The sequence below is a fragment of the Megascapheus bottae genome, chromosome 16, assembly GCF_031878675.1.
Source record: "Megascapheus bottae isolate mThoBot1 chromosome 16, mThoBot2.hap1, whole genome shotgun sequence".
NCBI classification, from domain to species: domain Eukaryota; kingdom Metazoa; phylum Chordata; class Mammalia; order Rodentia; family Geomyidae; genus Megascapheus; species Megascapheus bottae.
Window position 1 is genome coordinate 54,917,602 of NC_143524.1, and position 22,550 is coordinate 54,940,151.

Genomic DNA, 22,550 nt, shown 5'->3' on the forward strand with positions numbered 1-22,550 from the left:
TTTCATGACTCAGAGTAATAAAAAGGAAATATTTATTTTGATGATAAGCCAATTTAGATATTATTGGACATAGCACAGACCACCCAAGCCTTAAACCTACTGTTTATAGTTTGGAATCTTAAATCTACATATGTTCTTGATGAGTCAGTAATATCTCTGTTCCAACTAGAGAGTTTGTGTCTGTAACTCATAATAATTTCACTTTCCCCACCCTTGGCTAGTAAAATTCCATCAAATACGTTATTTTATTTTCTCAAGGGAAAGTCTTCTTTGGATCTAGTATTAATAATATTTCAAAATATCATTGTCAAAGAACTGAGGTTCAGTATTACCAGAAAACATGAGTTAGGTCTGTTTTTGAAACGTGTGTGTGTGTGTGTGTGTGTGTGAATAAAGCCATTTTATTTAGATTTAGTGCAAATCTGGAGCTTTACTATTCTTACTTAGGCACCAAAATTTAGACAAAGAGGATTGATATTTGGCTCTCTTGAGAATTAATTCTAGGCCAGTTGTCTTGTTGTAGATTCTTGTAAAAAAATATTCATGTTCATTGCTTTACTTAATAGAAAAGGAAAAAAAATGCTCAGACCCCAGCAGCCAAGAATATCTTCAGCTTCCCACTGGAAGGTCATATCTGTTCCATGTTTCTCAGTAAGTAGGAGGCAGAGTCTTTGCTACAAAAAAAATAAGAGAAACAGAAAAGGCCTAATGAAATAATTTATAGGATTTGAAATATTTGTTCGGAATATATAGAGTAAAATGGAAGGGTTATTGGGCATGCAGTGTTTATGTCTATTTGCACTTGAATGAATTTTGCTGTGTTCTTTTCCTTACCAGCATTCAATTGGTTCATTTTAGATAGAGGAAGTGGTTAGGTTCATTTAAGGAGGAATTTTGCCAGGTGGATATGATACAGGGCTTGAGTGGGAAGGAGTTTATGGTAGTTGAGTGCTTTTTAGGCTTACAGTATTTAGTGAAGGAAAAAACTTTGGTGAATAGGAAGAAATATGGAGCTAATGAATTTTAAAATCTTTTAAGAAGTCACAGAACCTTTATAGAGGAAATAGTTCAACAATAAAATTAGAATAAAAGGAGAATATTATTGGAAGCTGAACAGTTTACACAAATTTTTGAAAAGAAGTTAGGAATGCAAGATTGTGGTAGTAATGGCAGAAGTGAATGGCGGACCTGAAGTGAAATGAAGAGTCCAGAGGACTGCAGACGCACACATGTCAGTGTTGAAATCGTTGGGATGAAGAGAAAGACTTGAAAGTTCAGTTCTAGAACTTGGATAGTTAAGGGAGAATGACAGACAGATTAGTAGGTGGAGAGCAAAGAAGAATATGATAAGCAAAAACCTTCATTGGAGATATTAGCAGAGTTTATGTGTCTTTAGGAGACAGCTGGTTTCCATTGGATTCAATGAGGTGAATCAGACGGGGTTAAGAATATGGACCAAAGTAAAATAGGTGATGACATATAAAAGCTTTTTATTATAGAATTTTGTGCATAGCTGTTACTCAATTTCCTTCTCCATTAAATAGATTGAGCAAGTGCATTTTAAAGGAGTGTAATAATCCTAAAATAAAATGTGATTATGCATAAATCATCTATCAAGAACAAAGTTTGAAGCATGGCAAGTATCCAGTAAATGTTTCCCTTGAGTTTAGTTCCCTAAAACAACAACAACCAAAAAACCCAACTAGATGGAATAAATTCAGTCATCATAATCAAATTTGTTAGTTTTAGATTGTTGGGTTTTTTAACAATAAAGGTATAATATTACCAAAGAAGTTATAATATTAGCTGTACCATGGAAAAAAGTAGTTCCTTTTGTCATATATTTTTATTGTAATTAATGGAAGGGTTACATTATATTCACCAAATAGAAGGTGCATTACTTCACAAACATTGATACCCTTTCTCATGTTTTGGTCCCCATTTCCCTCCCCTCACTTCCATCCCTCATCTTGTTTTCCCCCCTTCTCTATCCTATTTCAAATAAACATATATACAATATATCAGATACAAAGGTAACATACTGTAATGATATGAGATAACCAAGGAACAGCAAAAGAGATGAGTGATAATATAGTACATTAAGGACTCATTATATGGCTTTTGTTTCTATATCCTGGAGGTTCTTTCATTTAGTGTCATCCTATATGGCCTTATGTATCTAGGTTTTGGTCTATTGTAAATCTCTGGAGAGATTTGGCTCTCTTGGAGACCCCAAGGTTTCCACTGATTATGACAAATGAGGGAAACCTTTGAGCCTATGTTCCTTTGAGTCTGGCTTATTTCACTTAATATGATTTTTTCTAAATCTTTCCATTTCCTTACAAATGGGGTGATGTCATTCTTTCTGACAGCAGCATAGGATTCCATTGTGTATAAATACCACATCTTGTTGATCCACTCATCAACTGAGGGGCATCTGGGTTGGTTCCATATCTTCATTATGGTAAATAGTGCTGCAATGAACATCGTTGTGCTAGTGCATTTAGTATGTCCTTGTTTCTGGACAATTGGGTAAATGTCAAGTAGTGGAATTGCTGGGTCATACGGGAGCTCTATGTTTAGTCTTTTGAGGAACTGCCATACTGCTTTCCATAGTAGTTGAATGAATTTGCACTCCCACCAACAATGTAGTAGTGATCCCTCCTAGCCATATCCCCTCCAGTATCTGTTGTTATTAGATTTCTTGATCCTGTCCATTCTAACTGGAGTGAGGTGGAATCTTAGAGTTGTTTTGATTTTCATTTATTTTATGGCCAGAGATGTCAAGCATTTCTTCATATGTCTATAGGCCATTCTTATTTCTTCTTCATAGAAGACTCTCTTTAAGCCTGGAAAAAAGAAGTTCTAGTCTTAAGGAAAAACTTAATTTAGTTCATGGCCTGAAACCTCTCTCTTCCCTTACCAAAAAGGATTTCCTAAGAGGTCTACATGCCAAAATAAGATACTGTAAAAAAAAAATCCGCATGGAGGCTTTAACATCATGAGAATTAGTAATAAAATGAATATTACAGAATTAATCACATATCAATCAGAATCATCACAATTTTGGCACCAGAGAGTCCTAAAATCATCATGTATCCTCCAAAGAGTAGTATTGTTTGACAGAAACAGAAGACCGGCAAACCTATAGTTAAAATTTTCCTAATACCTGTATTTTAAAAAGTAAAAATGATGGGCTGGGAGTTTGGCCTAGTGATAGAGTGCTTGCCTAGCATGCATGAAGACCAGGATTTGATTCCTCTGTACCACATATACATAGAAAAAGCTAGAAATGGTGCTGTGGTTTAAGTGGTAGAGCTCTAGCCTTGAGAAAGCCCAGGGCCCTGAGTTCAAGGCCCAGGACTGGCAATAAATAAATAAGTAAGTAAGTAAGTAAGTAAAAATCAGGAGGCAAAATTATCTTCAGGGATATATATATAATTCATTGACCCAAATCTGGCCAAGTCATATGTAAACAAATAATCAATGTAAATTAATAAACACTTGTCAATGAAATTCTGTCATTCTGTTTGTGCAATAAATATGTGTGCTTTATACTGATAGTACTCTAAATTTCAATTAGTTACATGTCAAGTGTGTTTAACGTGTGCAGTCAGCACTTACTATAGGAGGCAATATAATTTTAGATAATCACAAGAGTCATTGCAGCTGCTAGATGTCAACTGACTTTCTAAAAATTAAAGTAATAGAGTGTGCAATAAATCTTATTTCCATGCAAAACTCATAGAAATTCATAAAATGTTAATGTGATCATATAGTGGGTCTAAGTTACTGATATAATTGAGCAGCTCTTAACCCAATTAGAGTAAAAAAAAAAATAGATGTTTGGGGCTGGGAGTTTGGCCTAGTGGTTAAACTGCTTGCCTAGCATGCACGAAGGCCCTGGTACGATTCCTTGGTACCACATACATAGAAAAAAGCCAGAAATGTACTGAGGCTCAAGTGGTAGAGCTTAGCCTTGAGAAAGTCCAAGGACAGTGCTCAAGCCCTGAACTCAAGCCCAGGACTGGCAAAACAAAACAAAACAAAAAGAGATGTTTTATTTATTTGGTGGTAGTATATACTTTCCCACAGCACTTTTATTCTAAGGATTGTCGTTAAGAAAGAAGCAATCATGAAGACTTCTAAATGTAAACCAATAGGCAGTCTGGCAGCAAGTTTCATGACAAGTATTTTATAACAGAGTTTGCATGAGAGAAATAGAATTAGAAATTTATAGAAATCCCATCAGATATTGGTTATTTAAATCTAAGAAAAAAGTTTCTTTCAGGGAGACGTAAATATGACAAATCATATGGTAGGTATAGCTAGAAATATGTCTCATCACATTATCGCAGAGTATAACTTTTAAGTGAGAAGCATTTAAAGAAACATTCTTTTGGTATATTATATGACTTTCTATAAAAGTGACTACTGAGTATTGTTTGATTTACTAAAAAATTTAAAGTACAAGTAATTTTTAACTGTATGATCCTTTCCTAAAATTAGTTATTTTAAAAGCAAATTTTGGGATGAATAATTCTACCTGTATAATAAATTTAGGGAGGAACTTTGATGTATTTAACAAGAAAACCTATGGAAAATTATTAAAATCTTAGAAAAATAACAATTAAAGCTGTTTAAAGAAAACCTCTGAAAGGTATCTTACTCAGAATTTTCTTTTCAACCTAGATGCTATCTGAAACTTAGACTTCTTAGAGAAAAACCTCAAACAGCTGGAATCCTGCTTAAATACACAAAATAAATCACTTCTGACTGAAACTCACTCTCAAAAGCTCTAATCAGGTTTCTACAAGCAACAGAACAAACTAAACTAAATAAAGAATGGTAACAACAGTGGTAAACTAGATTGACTAATTGTGTACTGGTAGAAAAAACACAATAGCAGAGAGGAGACAGATAGAACGCTTTGTTCAGTCCATTGAATATCTTTGACCCTGAAGGTCAGAATTTTGTTCCTAACATACTCTTAAAATATAGATAAAAAAGATTATCCCATTCAGTTTCAAATCCTTAAATCATTAGCTGGAATCATAAGTCATCTAAAATGTGTAAGTTGATAAATGAAATGTATATAATGAATAAGAAATAAATATTCACACTTCAAACTATCTTTAGAAAAGAGAAGGTACTTAATCTTCCCAGAAAGGGGAGAAAAACTCTTTGCTGAACTGAATTGGATGCCAGAGCACCCTGCTTTACAGGAGGATAAGAATACTGACCTCAACAATTTCATATATGTTTCTGTTCAGTCAGTGCAGCTTCATTGTTCAGTTCAATAACAGCTTGAACAATATAAAAACAAAAGACATGAAACAGAAATGTTTAATTAAAAGTTGAATGTTTTTAAACATGGATACCAGGTAGGAGATTCATGAAATGTATCTTATACTTTCTTTTTTTTTTCTTGGTAATGGGTATTCAGGTTTTGGAGGGGGCAAATCAGGAAACTTTACTTTCTTAAGCTTGAAATGTCAACAAAACCTTCAGGTCTGAAATCTGCTGAACAGTAAAAATGAAACCCCTTCCCCCAGTGTGTGATTTTCTTTCTCACATTCCCATAGGACCTAGTTGTCATGATTTTTCTCGTTCAGTGAAAGGCAAAGCTAAAATGGCAACTGTGAATTATACTGTGTCTTTCAGGAATAATCCAGATTTATTTGAACTATCCTTATAAATGTAGCTTGTAGCAACCTCTGCTCACTTCCTTTACAGCTTTCCTCCCTGTCCATATTTCCTTTCTGTTAGCTTCCTTATGCCACTCAGATATTGTAAGCTACCCTGAAACAAAATATAATTTTTGATCATTTGAGTTTTAGTTCCTGTACTTACATTAAATGTTCTTTCAATTTGAAGAAAACATTAATTTTCTAATTTTTTTGTACTTGATAAGGAGATATCTTCAAATGCTTCTTAGAATTGAACATCCCAGTCTGTATCATACAGATTTAGTATTTATTCACTGTTACTGTGTTAACTTGAGGCCCCAAACTCAGACTTGGGCCATATTCAATCATTCATTTTTGGATAATACTTTATGGTAGAGTTTTTAAGTTGTGAAGAATCTTCAAGTTTACTAATTCAGATTTTCATTCTATATGTGGAAAAACTAAGGCTCAGAACAGAGTTTTCTTTGGAAGAACTTGTAGTCATTTCATGAAATGGTCAAAATAAAAGATTAAAAATCAGGTATTCTACCCACAATTGATTATGGAGCCTAAGATAGGAGAAGACTATTTATTAGAAGGAAAGTTACTATCAAGATATGCATATGCATTGATGCATCCACAGACGAGCCAATGCTTTTTGCTAAAATTCATAGTCAATTTAAAATTATTATTAGTTATTAAAGTCAGTGCTGACAAATCGCACATTGCACAAAGCGTATGAGTTTCTTTCTCTTGGTTTTCTAGACTAGTGTTACATGATTGATATCTAAGAAATGCTCTCCATATGGCTCTGCTTTTGTTTACTGAAGTCTATTTGCTATACTAATAGCTGTCTTTGAAAGCATGTGGGCCTCATAGTTTTAGCTGACCTTTAATTCCTCTCTGTTCCTTATTTAGACAGGTCAAGTACATTTTTTAGAAGATAAAACTTTGTATATAAGCCACATCGCACATTATTGGGTATGAATTCAAGAAACATAACTCAAAGTCTTCACAGCTATTCCAACTAGCTGTCTGAATTAAAACCTTTTTATTCTAGTTTCTTACCTATTGTAGAGTTTCAGGCTTTATAATATTTAAAGAAAAATAAAGCTTTTTCCTTACTTTTTTCATCCAAAATAACATACTCTTTCATCCTATAACATATTCTTCTTCCCCTGCCTACTTTTCCCCTAATAACTTTTCATAAATAGAGTTGTAATGTTGATAGGTCATCAAATTTAAGGATTCCCAGGAGATCCTGTTAGAAGGAATTTAGGACATATGGAACATTTTCTCCTCTATACCCTTTTGGATAAATGTTTTCTAAAATTCCTTTCTAATTAACTTTACCATTTATCTATTTCCTCCCTCTCCTGATTTGTCAAACATGCCATCTTAGAATTATAATGCTGGAGGCTCATTAATTCTATATTCATTGAGAAGTTTGAGATTGTGTCAATAATAGTTATTGAAGAGATTTAACCCTTAATACATTGTTATTAAGCACTTTTTCTGTCTTAACCAATGTATTATAGTTTTAATTTTCCCAAGTTTTTTTTAAATGGTAAATAATATCTAATTTTACTTTTGAGAAAGCCGAAAATACATTTTGAGAAAGCCGAAATGGTCACTATTGTAACTCAGAGCTCTCAGCAGTGATCATCAAAGCTCTGGCTCAGATCTTTTATTTCAGGCTTTCAGTAGACAATTTAGCTACTGTGCTACACTGATATCAGAAGTTCATCTAAATATGTGAGTGTGTGTGTGTGTGTGTGTGTGTGTGCGCGCACACACACACAGGGTGAGAATCTATTGATGAAGACACAATATTTTATGATTCAGTTATCTTCTACATATTTATTTGTAGGATATTTGGGGTTTTTTTGGTGGGGGGTCGGTCATGGGGCTTAAACTCTGAGCCTGGGTGCTGTCCCTGAGCTCTTCAGCTCAAAGCTACTGCCCTAACCTTTGAGCCACAGCCCCATTTCCTTGTAGGGTATTTGTAAAACTTCTTTTTCAGAAAGTATTTTATAGTACCATGCTAGATTGCCTGTGCTGTACTTGGAGAATGAAGACTAATGAAGACTAATAATTTTTTTTTTTTTTTTTTTGGTGGGTGATAGGGCTTGAACTTGGCCTGGGCGCTGTCCCTGAGCTCTTCAGCTCAAAGCTACCACCCTACCCTTGAGCCACGCCCCACTTCCTGTTTTCTAGAGGTTAATTGGAAATAAGAGTCTCTGGTCCTTTTGGGCCCAGGCTGGCTTTGAACCTTGATCCTCAGATGTCAGCCTCCTGAGTAGCTAGAATTACAGACGTGAGCCACTGTGCCTGTCAAGACTAATAATTCACATGAGTGTTACTTTCATAAATAAGGAAGATGGTAGGTTATCTTTCCAGTGACCTAACTTGTTTCTACATGATACATCAGAGCTAGTCATTCTCTAGTAGAAAATTGAACTATTTTACCACTTTGTTTTATTTCCCCTGTAAAGAATGACTGAAACCATGCCAGAAACTTCAGGCTTCCCATTTCCTTCAGGACAGTCTAGCTCTTAAGACAGTGGAAGGCCTTCTGTCCTATCTGGCCTGATCTACCTTCTAGCTTTCTCTCCTTACTAACGAAGCTATGGTTCTGTTTTCAGTATTCTCACCTGTACCCTTCAGTAGCCTTTGGAACCTTCTTGTTTCTGTATCTCAAAAAACTTTCTTTCCAAATGCAAAACCAACTTTGATTATTTTCTTTTAAACAATTTTCAGTCTCTTAATTTCATAACCTATAATGTGTAATGTGCTTCATAGTAGATGCATTTGTAATCTTGTGTAATGTTGCAAACATTACATATCATATTTCTGTGTTTAATTCTGTATTACTGAAGCAGGTCAGTGTCCATTTAAAATTATTGTCTATAGACAGTAAAACATGTTTATTAAAAATAAAATCTGTGGATTCTGTGGGTTTTGAGAAATTTATACTTTAATTGTGATCACTGTCATAGTCTTGGGTCTTTTGCAGTCATTTCCCATGCCTATCTCAAGTCCTCATAGCAGGAAAATACTGTTCACTTCTTGCCACAAAAGGTTGGTTTTCCTTTTACTAGAAACCCACATAAGAGGACCCATATTATAGTATTGATTAGGTGTATGATTTCTTCTCAATTTATTTTTGGAGAGCCATTCATCTTGTTAACCATATCAGTTGTATACTTTTTATTATAGCGGGGTATCTGTGATCTGTGGCTCCAAAGTGCAAGATTGAGGAAAAGCAAACGGACTCAGGATGTATAGAGCTCAATGATTCTGTAGATGCTTCAGGTTTTTCCCCCCTATAACTCCATTCAACTTCTGTTAAAGACATACTGCCTTTAAATGAATCTCAAGTTCTTTAGCACTTAAACGTACATATTTATTTTGTTTTCTGGATACTGTTTGCTCTTTGGAAGAAAGATTTCAGAAAATTAAGGGCAGGAAAACATTGAGCACATCTGAATGTTTAATAATTTTTTGTGGGTTTTTTTTTGCCAGTCCTGGGCTTGAGCTCAGAGCCTGAACACTGTCCTTGGACTTTCTTAAGGCTAGATCGCTACCACTTGAGCCTTAGCACCACTTCCAAGCTTTTTTCTGTGTATGTGGTACTGAGGAATCGAATCCGGGTCTTTGTGCATACTAGGCAAGCACTCTACCATTAGACCAAACTCCCGGCCCCTGAATGCGTAATAATTTAAACACAACTGCCAATAATGTGGGACTTGTGTGTGGGACACAGTGACTGAGCTGTATATTGTGCATGAGAATTTGAAATTTTTGTTTTTGAAATTCCTCTTAAGAAAATTATTATTTAAAATGTACTATTATTGAGTATACTTGATCAAAATTGTATATAATAAACCTGAGTTGGGAGTCTACTGTCCATTCCCTAGATAGATCACAATTTGTGCCTGCATGTGTTGGTGGGCTTGTTTCTTGTTCATTTCATTCTGTCATTTGACAACTAACTTAGACTTACTGTTTTCCTAAATTGTTAAGCCGTTGTGCTAATAGCATCTCATCCACTGGAATCTTTGAAAGGAGCCTTGTGTGACAAACCTTTTACATAGATTGTGTTAGTTTCCTGCCGATGTTGAAGACCATAGTCTTGATCAACAGGGAACAATTTTCTTTCTTTTCTTTTCTTTTTTTTTTTTTTTTTTTGCCAGTCCTGGGCTTGAGCTCAGGGCATGAGCACTGTCCTTGATCTTTCTCAAGGCTCTACCACTTGAGCCTCAGCACCATTCCAGCTTTTTTGTATGTATGTGGTACCAAGGAATCGAACCCGGGCCTTTGTGCATGCTAGGCAAGCACTCTACCACTAGGCCAAACTCCCGGCCCCTTCTTTATTTTCTAATACTGAAGACAGCAACTGCTACACTTGGCTATCCTGGAGATTATGTTTGTTGTGTTGAGAGTTGTAGCACTAGACTTACTACTACTATAAGCAGTGACATTTACGTTGTAGCTAGTGGGATAGTTATATGAGGTATGTATGTTCTATTATTTACATTTCACCAATGGAGAAACAGGTATAAAATTTATTGAATCCTTGGTCCTCCCTTTTAACTAACTCAATACTTATTAATTGCAGGTGGAACAAACACATGATGATAGAAATAACACTTGCTTAATATTTATTTAGATGAAGCATTAAAGCAAAACTGAATAGCTACTCTACCTGATGTGACTTAGTGGCTTATCAACATTCCCTGTGTCTGTACAATAAAGTAATCACGCCAGGAGTTTGGCCTAATGGTAGAATGCTTGCCTACCATGCACGAAGACCTTGGTTTGATTCCTTGGCACCACATAAATACAAAAAGGCTGGACCTGGTGCTGTGGCTCAAGTGGTAGTGGTAGAGCTCTAGCCTAGAAAAAGCCCAAGGACAGTGCTCAGGCCCTGTGTTCAAGCCCCAGGACTGGCAAAAAAAAATTGCAGTAATCACTTATACAAAGCAATATCTAGAACTACATTACAGTTGGCTAAAATGAGATTGTGCTTTGTATCAAAAACAGCTTGGATGAATTCCTTATTGGGTAGTGCTAAATAAGAAATATCCTTTGGTTATATTAAAACACATAGATTTTTTTTTTTTTTGGTTGATGCAGCTTACATTATTTACCGAATTTGATAGTCCTTTTTTTTTCTGGGCATCCTCATGATGCAGGCATCCCTCTTTTCTGCTCTGGTAGCATGGTGCACCTCACATTAAAGAGCTCTCTGTAATATAGTGTCATTGTTTACTTGTGGAAATTCTCTGGATTGTGATGTCAAAGAGGGCATACATGATGGCTATCCTTTGTGCACACTGACTCAGTATAAACAATTAAATATACAAATAATTCAGTAAGTGTGTGCGTGTGTGTATTTTGTTACGTTAGGTATTGAACCCAAGGTTTGTTCATGGTAGGCCAGTGCTTTACCACTTGAACCATGAGTGTAGTCCACAGAATTTCATACTAAATGGGATCCCCAGACTTGTCAAGGAGTGTTCAGACAGCCGATTTCAAAATAAACAGATTCTGGGGAGTTCAAACAGCTGATTTCAAAATAAATATATTCTTTTAAAAAACTGAAAATCAGAACAGATATAAAAGTCAAGTTACTGCTATAAAAAATGATCTAAGAAACTTAGCAGTTAAGCATACAATTACTCTTTTATTTACTTATCACACAGATAAGAATGTCTTCTGATACATATCTCTGGAAAGGCTGTGTGTGTTACATTCCGTTGTAGGTCCATAAACAATCTGAAATTTCTAAACGGTTTAGGAATTTAAACTAAGGAGTTCAAAATATATGTTATGGTTTGTTGCATATATTACAAAATATTATTGCACTGTAGACACTCCTATTTTTCAAGCCATCACGAAAAGGATCTTTAACACAGTATTTTAACGTGAGATACAAAAATGACTAACTGGTGGTAATATTGTAGGTGGAAAAAAGAGGTTGTGTTTTGGATTTCTTCAAATATTGTGAACAAATACAATTGATTTTCAACAATTCTGTGTCTGACCTGTAGTAGAGTGTGCTATTGTTCATATCCTTTGGTGCTCCTCCCTAGGGAAACATTATATTTCCTTTCCCTTCTGACATGCCGGGATTGCTGATTTGCTTTGGCTAAAGAAATGTTGAATGGATGTGACTTACATTTTTCTTATGAGTAAAAACTTTGAATCAGAACAGTTTGCTACATTCTTTTATTTCCTTCTGCTCTGTCAGTTAGCAGTAGGTTCAGATAAACATTTTTTGATTACCTGTGGTACGAAATAAAGGTTACTTGTACCTTAGCTGTAATTAACCTGTTTTTTTGATCTGTGGCATGAGCAGGGAACAAACTATATTACTGAAAACAACACCAGTTTGTTATTGAACCAAACCTTGCTCTGTGGTTCTCCATCATGTACATGCATCAGAATCATGCAAAGATTTTGTTAAAATAGATTTATCAAATAGATTGGCTCCACTCTAAAGAACTTCTGAGTTCAGCCAGTCAGAGGGAGAGACAAAGGATTTGTATTGGGGGGCGGGGGGGGGAGGAAAGCTGCTGTGCAATGGAAGTGGATTAGAAAAGCAAGCATGGAGTCTGACCAAAGTACACTTTCAGTCAAAAAAAAAAAAATGAGAAACTAGACATTAGTTCCCTTTGCAACTATCCTTTCTTTTGTTCCCAGTAAAAAGTGTGCATAATAGCAGTTGAAAGACTTTTGTTCTCTACCTTGTGATCTGTGGTTTCTTTTACACAGCCAAGATCTTTTTACTTCTCTGTATTATTTCTTCTTCACAGTTGTGACTTGAGCAGGCAGATAATTAGCTGAGTAGGATGGATTTATTGTTGTATGGGGATATATTGAATTCAAACTGGGACCAGATCCCTTACCTTCCTGGCCTTGGTTTCTTAATCTGTAAAATATAATTATCTCAGGTTACATGAATTGCCAGATTCCAGTCTTCTAATACCATTCTCTTGGCCAGTGAGATTCCAGTGTGTCAACTGTCCCAATTTCTATCATACATACCACAAGTTAAATTCATGGTGATTGAGAGGAACTAAGCCAAAGAAAGTATTTTAAATAAATACTTTTCTTTTGGGGTTCAAAATACTCTTAAGTCTTCAGTTAATCAGAATCTAGTAGTTTTTTTAAAAGCTTCTCATGCTTTTTTTGTTGTTTTTCCATTACTTAAAGATACATATTTTGTTTATCTTAGATCTGAACAATAAGCCAAAGTTTGTCAAAAAATTACAGCCTAATGTTATAGTTTCAAATAGCTACCCATTTGCTCAATATCAGAGCTAATTCTTGTACCAGTATGCACTGGGAAATAAATTATTATAATGGGATTCAGAGATTCTATTTAATTGAAAACATTTGTTTCCATATTTTTTTCCACAAGGAAAAAGTGGAAATACTTGCCAGACTTGAGGTCTTTACAGAATAGATTGGTTCAGTGTTGCGGCTTTAATTTTGTTATAATATAAATAGTTCTTATTCCTAGCAATACAAAGATTTTAAGACACTTGGTAATTTTTTTTTATTTTAACTTGAATTTACATGAAACACCATTTGGTCCTCCTTAATGGTTGCCTATAGTTTGTCAAGTCTAAACACATGCCATTTGCTAGGGAACTGCAACTAGGCCTTTCAGGTTAGGTCCACTGAACCACTGTCTGCCATTTTGATAAGTACTTTAAAGTTTGGCTAGAGTTCCATTCATAGTCCATGTTGAGAGGGAAATTTGTCCTAGTTAACATTTCCTTTGGAAGTACTTTGAAGGTGATTCTTGGCTCTCCAGAAATCAATGGCAGCTTGGAGTATCACCTTCCTACTTTGGATTCTAAAGCAAAATCAGCCAGCCCTAGCTGGTTTTGATTTTGTTAAGTTGGGGGGAAGCCTTTTTTTTTTTTTTCTCCTGCCAGTCCTGGGGCTTGAATTCAGGGTTTGGGCGCTGTCCCTAAGCTTCTTTGTGTCCAAGGCTAGTGCACTATCACTTGAGCCAAAAGGCCACATCTGGCCATTTTAGAATAGTTTATTGGAGATAAGAGTCTCACAGACTTTTCTGCTAGGTCTGGCTTTGAGCCACTGCCCTCAGGTCTGAGTCTCCTGAGTAGCTAGGATTACAGGCTTGGGCCAGTGACACCCGGCTAGCTTTTGTTTTCTATGTAGGTTTTAAAAACACAAATCAGAAATTTAACTTAAAAACAAGGTTTGTAAAATTGCAGTCAAGTAGGTATTCTCAATCCCTTTTGACTCTATTTAAAAGCTTCATTTATGCTTTTAATACAATGGTATAGCAATAAGATAAATCAGAAATTAATAGTTCCACTTATTCTAAGTATTCTACGTCATCCTTTTTATAACTGTTAGAAATTTTAACATTTAACATTGAGCTTTTTCTTTTTAAAATACTTCTGTCTTTATAAAATAATTTAACTTTGGCTGGGCGCCTGGCCTGCCTAGCATGCATGAAACTCTATGTTCTATTCCTTGGTGCCACATACACAGAAAAAGCTGGAAAGTGGTGCTGTAGCTCAAATGGTAGAGTGCTAGCCTTGAGAAAGCCCAAGGACAGTACCCAAGCCCTGGGTGCAAGCCCCAGGACTGGCAATAATAATAATAATAATTTAACTTTAAGTTTTGATACTGAGTAACTTGGGTGACTGATATTGTCAGAATGAGATAAAATAGTTTCAGAATCTTCAGTGTATACACTCTTTTCATTCTAATTAGTCTTTATTTCATGCCAGTCTTTGCACAATTTTAGTTGTGCTTTTGTGAATGCAGTAGTTTCCTCACATCAACTAATTTAAAGAGATGATATAGAATGCTGGACAAAAGAAATTTGAAACTCAGCTTGTGAAACAGAATGGTTAAGTTGCTAGGTACCTATCTTTGTATTTCTAAGTGACCAGCAACTGTGTCTTCTGTATGTTGTATGTTTAATGACTGATGGTTGAGGGTAGAGTATATAATACTAACCAACATGTGAGTTTCTGTGTAAACCAGTGAGTTACACAATGAGAGGACAAAAGACATCACAAGGATTCTGAGACTTGATCGCCAGTGTTTGAGGTTTTCCAGATTTCTCTGTGCTTGGATACTTTTAAGATTAGGATGCTGTCACAGGTGCGATGGAAAGGACCCAGAGAGTAGGAAGATAAGTAAAGGATGTCTTAATAGCAAAGCAGAAGTGCACCTGGGCGAGGTGGGAAGTACAGATAAGGCCTGCTTAAGAGGTAGGGTTACTAGGTGGCATGAAACTGAGCCCCGCCTCTTGTGGCCCTCTTTCCAGATGATTTGACACCTCATGAGGCCTGGCTGCCTGGGTGGGGGAGGACAAGCCTGTTATTGGGATCCTTTCTGTTCTTCCATGTGAGCCTGTTTCCCTTCTTTGTTTAGCTCACCATGGAAGGTCATAGAGTATACTTTAAGCTTTACAGGTACCTTGATATGGGAAATGTGCCCCAAAAGAACATAGGCCCATGTATCCATCACTGGTTCATTATGTCAGTCATTGGTCCAGGGTGTGGGCTCTGTGAGGTCTTCCAATTGATTCTCACAGAAATCCCAGGGTGTTTCCTTGATCGTGAGCATTTCCTGCTCTTGTCTACCTGTCTACTATACTATCATTCCAAGTGTATAAAATAGGGAACATTTAAATTTTACCACTAATAATGTTAATACTTTATTTTATAAAATACTATTTTTTCAGTGATACAGTGACAATGAACATTTTATCTTTAGTGAAACTACGTAGAACAGTTTTTTAAAATTAACAGTATTACTATAAGTCATTATTTAGTGTCTCAGCTGCTGGTATTTTATTGGTGTGTGTGTGTGTGTGTGTGTGTGTGTGTGTGTGTGTGTGTGTATGTGTACACTAGGGCTTGAACTAAGGAGCTTCAGGAACTATTTTTAACAACCAGTAATCTTGAAGCACATTTAAGAATTTGTATTTGTTTGTTTATATTTTTAGCCTTAGTGAATTTTTTCCTTTCAGTTTTATTGGTCCTGGGGCTTGAACTCAAGGGCATACCTAGTCTTTGCCCTTGAACATTGCTAAAGGCGAGTATTCTACCATTTTGTGTCACAGTTCCACTTCTGGTTTGGGGGCTAGCTTTGAATTGCCATCCTCAGATCTCAGCCTCGTATGTAATTAGGATTATAGGCATGAACCAGCACTGCCTGGCTCTTTAGTGAAAACTTTTACTTAAAAAAATGCCATGTGGGGGCCGGGAGTTTGGTCTAGTAGTAGAATGCTTGCCTAGCATGCAAGAAGACCTGGGTCGATTCCTCAGCACCACATACATAGAAAAAAAAAAAAGAAAAAAAAGCCGGAAGTGGTACTAAGGCTCAAGTGGTACAGCTCTAGCCTTAAGAATGTCCAAGGACAGTGCTCAGACCCTGAGCTCAAGCAGCCCAGGACTGTCAAAAAAAAAAAAAAGCCATGTGTTGGGGCCAGGAGGGTGGCCTAATGGTAGAATGCTTGCCTAGAATGCATGAAGCCCTGGGTTTGATTCCTCGGTACCACATACACAGAAAAAGCCGGAAATGGTGTTATGGCTCAACTGGCAGAGCACTAGCCTTGAGCAAAAGTGTCCAAGGACAGTCCTCAGGCCATGAGTTCAAGCCCCAGTTCTGGCAAAAAAAAAAAAAAAAGCCATGTGATTTAGTTGAATTAATTGTACTTTTGCACTGTGACTTTTAGTGATGAAAGTAACAAATCACATAAATGATAAAATATCAATTAGAAAACTAAATTAAATCCATCAGTTATAATAGCCATGATTTTATTTTTGTTTTGTGTACTGATCCTTGGGCTTGAACTCAGGGCCTGGAAACTGTCCCTGAGTTTTGTTTTGTTTTCCCCTTTGGTTGTAGGGCTTGAACTATGGACCTGGGCACTGTCACTGAGCTCTTCAGCTCAAGGCTAGCATTCTACCATTTGAGTGCCACTTACCATTTTCTGCTGGTTAATTGGAGATAAGATTCTCATCGACATTTTGTGCCTGGGGTAGCTTTGAACCTTGATCCTTAGATCTCAGTCTTCTGAGTAGCTAAGATTTACAGGCGTGAGCCACCGGCACCTGCCTTTCCCAGAGTTTTTGTTTGGTTGTTTGTTTTTTGGTAAAAGATAGCACTTTATCATTTGGGCCACAGCTCTATTTCTGGCTTTTTGCAAGTCAGTTGGAGATATGAGCCATGGGAACTGTCCTGCCCAGGCTGACTTTGAACTGTCATGAGAACAGCAGCCATATTTTGACGAACAACTGAGCCCTAAAGTTAAATGATTTTTCTCAGGGTTGGCATAAAAGTAATGAATAGTATCTGTGTGTGTGTTTTTTTTAATACAAGATTGTTCCAAACCACTGTGCATTTTTTTCAAAAAACATTTTGAAGATTTATAAATTGTATTTCATATCTATTATCTCTACCAAATGAAGGGAAATTGAGCATATAAACTATTGTAAGAATGAAAATTGTTTCTTCTCATTGTTCAGCTCATCAAAAAACATATAATGAAGTAGCCACTTCACACCGAATTTTATGCTGATGCCAACTAGTAGAGTATTCTTCAACATTTTATAACTATACTATGAACAACATGTGTACAGGAGAATTTACAATCATTAAAGTATAATGCCACAACATTTACTTGTAACAGAATTTATTACAGTTAATAGTGTTTTTGAGTTTCTATAAATATATGAGGGGGAAAATTTTAAAAAGTGTTTGTAGAAATCACACCAGAGCTACAAATTCTTCCCCAAACAGTTGTCTAGTGACATCTGCTGGTACAGTGTTGTCATGAAGCTGACTGTATCCCAGGAAAGTACTTTCATGGAAATTAAGGTAGGGAGAAAACCATCTTGCCAGCAGCAATGTTTCTTTTACTGTCATTTTTAATTCAAAATTTGGACATTTGACTAAAAGCATTATCCTAACAATGATAACACTAAGCGTCTTTCTAAATTTCTGTAACACAGTGTGCAATTCCAGCCTGAACCTCTGTAATTACTTGTGTATTGACCCAATTGTTAAATGTAACAAGGCAAATTCCTTTCCCTTCTTGTTTACCCAGGCTCTGTTTTATATTATACTTTACCTTAGCACAGAACCATGGAAAATTAGAGCCAGTAAATATGGATCAAATTATAGTAGTTATTTTATGCCATTTGCATGGACTAGATAGAAAATCTATACAAATGAGTTAAGTTTGTTGTCTTTATGTGCACTTGAAAATAAAAATGGAGACTTTATATTAGAGGGTGATTTTGTTAGGAGAAATAGATTTTTGGTTTTTGTATGTGATTTTTTTTCATGATAGATACTGGAATAATAAACTGTTTAGTCCTTGCCTATTTTCTTTCTGTAAACCAATTTCTTACATGGTCGCATCTAGGTTCATGGATTTTTATCACTGTGTATAAATATGCTTTCTTCCTCAGTCCTCATTCCTGAAGCCAGTGGCTTACACCCTTCCCTTTTCTATTTAATACACTAAAACACATCTCAGATTTCACATGTCTAAAACAAACTGTTGATTGTCTCCTTGAATCTCTTCTTCCCATTGTATTCCTTACTTCAGATAACTGATCATTTGATTTTTTGCTTTGCTTAGACCAAAAAGTGTTTTTATTAATTTATAACTTACTTTACCCCACGTTCAAAAATGCCAATAACTTTTGGCAGAAAATTTGAAAAATTTGAAAATTCGCATTCAGATTCTTATCACTTCTCTCCACCCCTGACCACAGATGATTTTCCCTTGCTGACCACCCTTATTTCTAACCATGCCTTTTTGTTTAATTTGCTTCCCATCCAGCAGTCAGAATGACTCTGAAAAACTTAAGACAGATCTCTCAAGTCCTCTGCTGAAAACCTTCAAGAGCCTAAAGTGGCCTCCCTGCATTGAACACAGCTCCCTCCTTCTACCTTATTACTATAACGTTCTCCAAACACTCATTCCTGCCTTGTTCTGATCCAGTTATGAAACGACTTAATTTCCATTCTCGCTTGCTAGGTAGAATCCTAGTGTAGGCTTTTGTACTTGATACTGTTCCACCCTGAAATACCTTCCCTCCATTTATTGACACTTCCCAACTGGACCCTTCTACTTCACTAGCCAGTGTGACTTAAGAAAGCATGACTACATTACTGTTTTTCCCTTACATTGCAAGGTGTTTGCTTTTTTAAGTTGTTACCATAAAGGTGATATACAGAAGGGTTACCATATCATAAGTTAGGTAACTAGTACATTTCTTTTTGGATTTTTTTAAATGTTATTGTTAGGGTGATGTACAGAGGGATTTCAGTTACTTTCATCAGGTAGTGGATATATTACTTCTTGAATATTGTTATGCCTTCCCATGTTTTTCTCCCACTTTTCCTACCCCTACCCCTCCCACATTTCTTTTTGGACAATGTCATACCTTCCCTTATTCTCACCCACTTTTACCTTCCCATCTCTGCCCACAGTTCCATAGTTCATTTTCAGCATAGTTTCTTCTGTGTACTACTTGCCAGGTGCTTTCTATCTGCTGTTACTACTACTACTACTACTACTACTACTACTACTACTACTACTACTGCAATTATCTCTCTTCCCTAGAATGCCCTGTCTATGACAGCAGAGTGCTCTGTATAAGTTCCTGTTGGGGTACTAATACCTAGGAGGCATCTAGTTAATATTGGTTCAATAAGCTAATGATCATCAATATTTAAGTGGAAAATGCAATTGTATTACAATAACCGAATCTATAGAAAAATGAGAAAAGTCCTAATGGGAGCTGCTTTGTTTAAATCTTATATTTATGTCATACCTTTTACATTTAACACCAATTAGGATAATGTTTTTTAGGTGGATTAATGCTCAGACAATACTCTTGATGTTAAAATGTAGGGCCACATTACTGTTTCAAGATTCTTTTAATGGGAATAATTACTTTTTTGTTCTTTTGACTAGACATCTGACCCTCAATTACATTAACAAACCTTATACACATGAATGGAGGGAAGAATAGCCCCTTTTGAGACCTTGTTAAGACTTGATCAATATGAAGTGCTTCCCACAGGGTTCTGCTGAAAGAACCCAACTTCCATCATAATGAAATTGCAAATGCATTTGTATATGCTTCTTTCATACTTGCAAGCTACTTTTGATGTTTTGGTCTGCAATTAAATTTATTGTTTAGGGTCACAACTATGCAATGCTGACTGGACTAAGTTGTCAGAATCTTTTTATCTGTTCACTTTGCACAAAGATAAATGGCTATCTTTTAACAATAACATACCAAAGCCAAAATTTGTTCCCAGATGTACATAATCTTTCAATCAATCTGTTGCTTTCTTTTTTTTCAGCCAACAGGCCCCTAGCCTACTCCCTGTCTTCCCTAACTCTCTAGATTATGGGTTTTAAATTACTGTGAAACATTTAATTCAGATGGAAAAAAGATAAGCATAAGAATTTTAATGCTGTAATTTGCCCATGCACATTTTTAGCTCAACATATGAATCTTTTGACATTACTCCCAGTCTGTGGAGGGTAGATAATTATGTAATATGTTACCTGAATTCCGTGGTTACATGACTCTCTCTTCACGTAACCACAAAGTAGACTGTGTTGCTAAAATGAAATGAATCCTTAAGTGTTTTAAAATATCTCCATATATACTTTCTTTGAGATTCTGTATCATGTTCAATAAAAATACACTTTTTAAAAATAAGAGCTTTTTCTTACTTTCTTATTGTGACTTTGAATATAAAATAGAGTTGCCCGATTTTATCTGGGGCTAGACTTTCTCCACCCTCCCAAGGCCAGCATTCTATCACTTGAGCCACAGATCCTCTTATTTTTGATAGGTGTTTAGAGACTTTTAAACCATGATGAAATAGAATATAAATTAGAACATTGTGGTAAAATAGCATATAAATTAGAACATTGTATCGCTAATCTTTATAGATTTCTTCCAGGGATTTTGATAATGGGCAAAGGCCCTTTCTGTAAGGTGCTTTATAGCTCTAATCACCTTACAAAGATCCTTTGGGTCTTAATAATGGCCCTATTTTAAGATCATATTTAAATGACTTACCCAAATCTGATTTTTTCTTAATTATTATTTGCATTTTTCTCGGTTAAAGATAATACAAAGTTAAGAGCTAAAACAATGACTTTTAAGTCTTATCTCCTGGCCTCTCTAGTTATGATCACGTTTAGCTTTGTCATTTGTGGAAAGTCACTGTGGTTTATGAGCTCCGTGAAGCTGCAAAACAGAAGGAAAACCTATTCATAAGATTTGTGATAGATGACAAGAAACATAAAGGGTCTCAAGCTCCCAAATTGTCTCCGGCGAAAAGTAAATAAATACTATTTGTATTTGGAATGCTTTCTGCTGACCCCTGTTCCCCATTCAATGTTAGTTTTTCTCCTCTGCCTTAATCAGAAGGTAAAACATTTGAACTGAACTTGAAGGCTTTTTGCGCCTGCCAATTCTATGTTGCTGTCTGCATTCACTGAATTAACAAGAAGAGAGGTCTGGACCTGGAATTAACCTACATGTAATCCCCTAGCCAAGTGTCTGTGGCCTTTTTCTTCTGAACAAATTACTCCCCCAGGGACTGGGTAGAATGAATAATTGTCTACTCATAGCTTTCATTCTAAATCCAGGTGGAGTCTTTAGAAGTTTGGTCTAAGTCTCTTCAGCTGATGTGAGAATTGAGCCCTTAGTTATGTTAATATGACATAGGAAAGCATTATCATATAGACATGGCTGTATTGTCTATTTCTTTTTTCACCATTTGCAGTGCTTAGATCATTACCACAAAGAATTTCACCTTGTAAATCATATCAGAAAAAAATGACTAGTATGCTTTTGTATGGTTTAAAACATGTATTTTATGATTGTAAATTTATATTTCAGATGCAAAGATGGTTTGAAAGGATTTACATTTTCTGCACTTAGGTAAGTACACTTCATTTGTGTGGGAGCTGTTTTAAGACAGTGGGTGATTATAATAAACACTTATCTAACTCAAATTTTGAGTTGTTAATGGTTTTAGAGGTCACAGAAGTATTCCCAAGCCTTTGTATATACTTTTTTATTGTATATGTTTTTATTGTATATATTTATATATACTAGGTTCTTTCTCCTCTCAGTCTCATTCAGTCAGCTACTTTCGTTGGTCTGTCGTATGTATTTTATGGCTGTTATTAGAAAAAAAAAGACAAGAACTCTATTCAATGAAAGATACTGTACAGGAACAGTTGTCAGCAAACTAAGTACTTAGTTGTGTGATACCTGATTATACATGGGATTTAACTCAGCCATACTCACTTACTTGATCTTAAGTATTGCTAATGTCCTGGTCTTAAGTATTACTAATGTTTTAAGGATTAAATCAAAAGTATTGCTAATGTCCAGATTTTAAGTATTACTGATATTAAGGATTCAATCAAAAGTCTCTGCATTTTTTCCTTAGTGCTCATCTCTTAGCAGAATAATTGTATATACTGTATAAATGGTAGCATTTATTATCACTGTATTTTACAGCTCACTAGGCCTTGTCATATAGAACGTTTTTTCAACTATTTCATGCCGAGTGTTATTTACCCATGCAACAGGAAGAAATCAAGACTTAGCATGTTTGACTAACTTAATGCCCTGCCTGTGAACCTTATTATAGATTCCCAATTCAGTGTTCTTCCAGTTGACGTATTGTCATTTTTGCTCATCAAAGAATATACAGTAGCCATCTAGTGAAAATCAGTAGCATGGTATTTATTATAAGTATTGAAGGGGAAAATTAAACTTCAGTGCTAGAAGAAATGTTATACAGCTGTCTCCTCAG

The 22,550-nt window shown here is 35.7% G+C and overlaps 1 protein-coding gene and 1 long non-coding RNA gene across 2 annotated transcripts in view; one reads left to right on the forward strand and one right to left on the reverse strand.

Moving 5' to 3' along the window:
- Positions 1-22,550, forward strand: part of Tmem135 (transmembrane protein 135) — a 203,174-nt gene that overhangs the window by 151,224 nt on the left and 29,400 nt on the right. The window contains exon 7 of the mRNA XM_090348589.1: positions 21,623-21,664. Coding sequence (XP_090204715.1) covers positions 21,623-21,664 — 42 coding nt within the window. The remainder of the gene's footprint in view (positions 1-21,622; positions 21,665-22,550) is intronic.
- LOC150053612 (uncharacterized) lies at positions 510-10,890 on the reverse strand. The gene is made up of 3 exons (XR_016538106.1): positions 10,814-10,890; positions 5,244-5,306; positions 510-674 (listed from the first exon to the last, which is right to left on the reverse strand). It is a non-coding gene; the product is annotated as an uncharacterized LOC150053612 (long non-coding RNA).